We start from the raw sequence: 6180 nt of genomic DNA, 5'->3' as shown, positions 1-6180 counted from the left end.
GATATGGATCTTTCTAGGAAGATGCTTAGCTTGGAATGAATTTGCAAAAGTTTACTTGAAGGTTTATTTATTAATAATATTTCTTCATATCAAAAGCATATTAGAATTAGGGTATTCCTATTCCATTTAGTTTCTCTAAGTAGTACACTGCTATGCCTTAGACTATTTGAACATGGTATGAGCCTTTCCTATTTGGTCTTGACTTGCCTTCTATTAGGTCCTTAGCATTCTCCATGATCCTTCATTATATAAATTGTCCTTCATGGAATTGTCTTTCCCAGATCTTCAGGTTAAAGGATGAGGCCACATGTTGTTGATAATTAGTGATCACTTTGAGGGCAACTACTTAACTACTTATTATTTTTTTAGTAGGTTGAACGCATATTCTATGTTCATAAGGTATGCAATATGTAGACATGTGGATCATTATTGCTATCATTGCTCATATGTTAATGCAAAAATGGTTTCCTCATTAGCTTCTCTTTTAATTATTTTGTAGGCTTAAAAGATGGTTGGTATTTTCTTCACCAAGGCATTATTAACTTTATCTAGTCATTTTGTGAAGTAGTTCACGATGGTTTTGTTGGTAACCTTTACATGGTCGTTACCCTATGAGTATTGTGGTGTGGTATGGCATAGAGGTTTGTTATCCCCAATTTCTTGTAGAAACTCTTAAATTATTTACATTTGAATTAGACCCCATTGTCAATTATGAGAGCATATGATTCACACTATATTTTTCCATATGAACTTTGGTATGTCTCCCATTTTCACCTAAGAGTGAGCCTTGGATTCTACCAATTTGGTGTAATATTTGGTGGCTACACTGATTGCTCGGATTTTGTCGTTTGTTGGATCAAAACAAAATTTATAACCTAATTCACTATTCTATAGCAATTTGTACCCGATCAAAAAGTGGTTTTAGTACAAACTACTGTAGTATAGTGGTTTTTAGGTATCGTCCACAAGGATGGATTATTCTTGGTAATTAAGGCTTGAATGAGATGATAAGAAATGATTGTGATAAAATGAAATTGATTTGAAAATGCATGATAAAATTCCAAAATAACAATGTATTCAAATTGAGAGGAAAATGAAGTGTAAAAGAGAAGAAAATTAATAAGATGTGAGATTCTCGGAGTTAGGATTTTCTAGAAAGCAATTTCCATGGTGAATAGATGTTGAGATCTAATTTTCATCAAGTTAGATTGAAAACCTAAATTTTCATCTAAACCGATTTTTGATTTAGCTTTAGGTCTAGATCTGATTTCTCTTCAAATTAGATAATCTAATCCAAGAGATCAATTCAAATCATATATTCAATTCATCTTAAATTATCTTCCAATGATTCACATAATGCAACTATTCAATCTCATCAAATCTAGCATTAAGAATTTGCTGAATCTACCTAGTTTGCATTGTAGTAATCATCCAAGATAATTTGAAGAGAAAAATCCCCAAATTTCAATTAATCAATCAATTGGATCAAATTACCTTTGCAAATCAAGCTCAATTCTCTAATTCACCATAGATCTTGCCTTTAGATCTTCCTTCCTCCGAGAAAAACGAGATTTAGCCACTCATGCTTGGAGATTTGATCTCACAAGACATGTTTGGCTATCGAGAAAATAAGAGAAACTGAAGGAAAATGGAGAATTATATAGAGAAAAGAAATCTAAAAAGTTCTACAATTAGAAAATGTATCAAAAAAGTTCTTAAATGAGTCAATCCCGTTTCTATTTATAGACCAAGGTAAAAAGGACACTTGGCAACATTTTAGAGGTCTTCCGGATGCTTCTTCATCAAGGAATCTGGAGAAATTGCATTTTCGCACGAGCCCCTAGCAATCTCGCATGATGGTGCGAAGTGGAGAGTCCATCAGCTTCATTTTCGTTCTTCTGGAGCGTTTCGCATGATTGTGCGAAAATTTCGCATGGTCATGCGAAATCACTTTTTCACAATTTCCTTATGTGCTGCAGCCACATCCCTTCTGTTTCATTTCGCATGACTATGCGAAAATTTCGCATGGTCATGCGAAATCGAAAATCATGCTATTCCGACTCCTCTTTGCAATTTCTCTCATTTCTTCATGTTTAATCCATCTCCACCACCTTCAATTAAGCTCCAAAGCTTGGTCCAAGTGCATTTCCTCTTCCTCTTCATCCACATTATGTACCCTCCTCCATTCCATTTTCCATTTGTCACTCCATGCTTCAAAAATCACCTTAAAATATCTCCAAAACTCAACAAAGAACCATTAGTATCTCTTGCAAGGGTAACAACATGCTAATTGAGTGTTTTAGGCATAATTACTACTCAAAAGATGTGAAACTCATGAAAATTATTATCTAAAATATGCTCTTTTTGAGTAGTAATCATTCCCCCCAACCAACACATTGCTAGTCCCTTAGCAATGGTATAACAAAAGGAAAGAAAAACAATACCAAACAAAAGAAATCATAAGTCACATAAGCAAATCATTTAAAAAAATATATTTGAAATTTCCATAGCATAAATGGTTAATAAACAAGCACACCCTACTATCCATAGGTATCAACAAAATCCCAACTTATTTACTATCTCTAATAGAAAGAATATCATGTAAGTCAAGGTATCAAAAACATATCCATCTTCATTTCCCAAACAATTTTTCCAAACAAGTCTTGAGTGTAATTAACCTAGCCCCCAAATATAGTACTCAAAACTAATCCTCCCCCCAACCTAGCTCAAATTATCTCAAACAACAAAAATCACTCTCTCATAGGTCAAGAACACACCTATCTTTATTTTATTATTATTATTTTTTTTCAAAGGACTTATTGTAGGAGTGCAATGCTAAAGGTATCTCCAAGTATATGGTCCATGTAGCGGGGATTCATCGATGACTCCCAACCATAAGGCATAGGGCACCAAGTTTATAGGACTATTTAGCCACTAACTTCTCGGACTTCACCCCGGACTCCTCAAATTAGGATCCAATACCTTAGCACCTACAATTGAGTTCATACCCCACCTATCCACCTATGTAACAAGCATTGAGGTCGGTGGCTCCCAACCAAAATGGCTTAGGGCACCAGGCTTTAAAGACCTTTGGGCCATATACCCCTCAGACCTTGCTTAGGTTTCAAGGCAAGCATAACTCAACCTTTTTATTCATCAACTTTTTTTTCTTTTTCTTTTTTCAATTGGGCACATTGGCCCTTTTTAAGGTGGCTCAACTCAATTCAAGAGTAATCAATGTTACGAGATAATTAAGTCCAAGTCTTAAGGTTAGAATAGTTTTTCATCTTATATCCGGGGTCTAGAGTGCACAGTATGTGTTAAGACTCAAATAGAAATGACCATTTGAAAAATGAAGACTTCAAAGTCAAATCAACTTTAATTCACATAACAAATCTTCTAAGATTAAGCAAATAAGCTAGTACTCTAAATCAACTTTTTTCAAGTTAGGTTTGCTCATTCATCAATCACAAATGCTATAGTCATCTCAAAAAAATCTCACCAAATAAGTCACAAATGTGATTTATGAAAAAAAAAAAATTATAGAAAAACTAATAAAACTAATAACATATTTCATTCTCTTCATTTTTAACCCTCCCCCAACCTAACTTGTACATTGTCCTCAATGTGTAATGAAAATATACAAAGAAAGAAAGGGAAGATACCTCAATCTCTCATGAATTTAAGCTTCAATAGCTAAAACAAAAATAAGACCACACATGAGAATTGTCGAATATGAATGACATAAGAGAAGAAAATATGAAAACAAATCTATTAAAAACCAAAAAAACTATGTTAGAGACACAATGTATGGAGTAAAATCAAGGTATAGATGATGACAATGTCCAAAGAAAACATGATTTCAATGATAAGTCAATGATTCTCATGGAGTTTTTGAAAATTTCACACAAGTGTGCAAACTAGACAAGAAGGTGAAGTGTGTTGCAACCACTTTCTTCTTTTGAAATAATTTGGCACAATCATGCGGAAATTTGCATGTACATGCGAATTGGTCAAGAGAGTTTTATCTTATTATAGCCTTTAGCATAATTTTCGCATAGTCATGCGAAAATTCGCATGCTGATGCGAAATGGTCCAGATGCATGAAATTTCTGCAGTCATCCACATTAGTTTCGCATAGTCATGCAAAAATTTCGCATAGTCATGCAAAAATTTCTCATGAGTGTGCGAAGTGGTCCAGATGGCTCATTTTACTGCAGTCTTTAAGATGGATTTCGCATAGTCATGCGAAATGTTCGCATGGTCATGCGAAATGGTCCAGAGAGTTAAAAATTATTGCACTACCCTTATCAGTTTCGCACAGTCATGCGAGAATTTCGCATGATCATGCCAACTGGGACAGAGACTCGTTTTGCACATTTCCAAAGGTATGAAACTCCCCTGTTTTTGCAAGTGGTCCAGATGGCTCATTTTACTGCAGTCTTTAAGATGGATTTCGCATAGTCATGCGAAATGTTCGCATGGTCATGCGAAATGGTCCAGAGAGTTAAAAATTATTGCACTACCCTTATCAATTTCGCACAGTCATACGAGAATTTTGCATGATCATGCCAACTGGGACAGAGACTCGTTTTGCACATTTCCAAAGGTATGAAACTCCCCTGTTTTGGCATGAACTCCCCTGTTTTTGCATGAAGACGCAAATTGGTGATGGGCCATTAAAACTCCTTTTTCCTTTGCTTCATGCATTCCATCCATCCGGAAAATCCTTCAAAACACAAATCAAAGAATTGAGATGGATTTATTTAATGGAAACTAAAAGAAAAAAAATGAAAATTCAAAGGAAAGTAGAGAAATGAGAAACCATTGGGCTTGCTAGCCATTGACATGACTAAACCCATTATTCTTTGCATCAATACTCAATTTGGATATGGCTTGCAAACAATGAATGGACCAACTCCTTGGTACTTAAGCTTTCTTGGAAAAAGATATGGCTTGAAATAGCCTTCTTTGAACTTGTTCTTTTGAATAAGTTGGTCATGCCATTCCTTGATCTTCTTTTTCACGGTCTTTGGATTATTATGCACATCATGCTTCATGGTGTTCACTTTCTTGGAGCTGAAAGACCATTTCATTAACTTCAAAGGTTGAATTTCTTCATTGATCCTCCAAACTTCAATCCGTTCATTGGAAATTGATTCACCACGTTTTGAAAAATTATCTTCAACCTTTTCTTTCACTAGCTCTTTCATAGGCAATTCAATCAAATAAACCTCCTTAAGTTCCTCCTCCTCCTTGGTACCATGCTTCTTACATGAATGAAAAATGTTTAGCTCAATTGTCATGTTACCAAAGGTAAGTTGCATCACCCCACTTCGACAATTAATCAATGCATTTGTTGTGGCAAGGAAAGGTCGACCAAGTATAATAGGAACATGGTTGAGTCCACTAGTTCCTTGTTCCGTATCAAGCACCACAAAATCAACCGGATAATAGAAGTTATCGATTTGGATCAACACATCTTCAATAATTCCTCTTGGAAACTTAACCGATCTATCCGCCAATGAAAGTGTGATGGAAGTAGACTTTAGTTCTCCAAGCCCCAATTGCTTATATACCGAGTAAGGAAGAAGATTCACACTTGCCCCCAAGTCTAAAAGTGCTCTTTTTACAAAAGTGTTGCCAATATTCACCGAGATAGTTGGACATCCTTGATCCTTATACTTGATTGGGGTTTTGCATTGGATGATTGCACTAACTTGTTCAGTCAAGAAAGCTTTCTTTTTCAAATGCATCACTCTCTTTATGGTACACAAATCCTTAAGAAACTTGGCATAGGCTGGAACTTGTCTAATCATGTCAAGGAGTGGTATATTGACTTTGACTTGCTTGAGAACTTCAAAAATTTCTGGAGCATTATTTACCACTTTCTTGGATTGAAGAGCCATGGGAAAAGGTGGAGCTAAAAGCATATCTTTCTTCTTAACCTCTTCTTTAATAATCTCATCTTCCTTTGATCTATCATCCTCATTCACCTCTTTCTCTTTTTCTTGTTCTTTCACATTTTCCTTTTGTTCCTCTCCTTTATTCTCTTTTGGTTTTGGCATAGGTTGATCAACTTGCTTACCACCTCTTAAGGTAATGACTGCTCTGACTTCATCCTTCTCAATAGAACTTTCACTTGTCTCTCCAATTTCATGGACTCCACTTGGATTTTGT

The 6180-nt window shown here is 35.3% G+C and overlaps 1 protein-coding gene across 1 annotated transcript; it reads right to left on the bottom strand.

Annotated features, from left to right (window-relative positions):
- Positions 1 to 4880: 4880 nt before the first annotated feature.
- On the bottom strand, positions 4881 to 5909 carry LOC117925910. The gene has a single exon (XM_034845020.1). It carries the CDS (start codon positions 5907 to 5909, stop codon positions 4881 to 4883), a length of 1029 nt encoding a protein of 342 aa, XP_034700911.1.
- Positions 5910 to 6180: the final 271 nt, after the last annotated feature.

This window comes from Vitis riparia, chromosome 12, assembly GCF_004353265.1.
Source record: "Vitis riparia cultivar Riparia Gloire de Montpellier isolate 1030 chromosome 12, EGFV_Vit.rip_1.0, whole genome shotgun sequence".
Taxonomy (NCBI): domain Eukaryota; kingdom Viridiplantae; phylum Streptophyta; class Magnoliopsida; order Vitales; family Vitaceae; genus Vitis; species Vitis riparia.
This window is presented reverse-complemented; position numbering and strand designations above follow the sequence as displayed.

Coding starts and splice junctions, on each gene's coding strand:
- LOC117925910 (XM_034845020.1), bottom strand. CDS start 5,909: ATGGCTCTTCAATCCAAGAAAGTGGTAAATAATGCTCCAGAAATTTTT.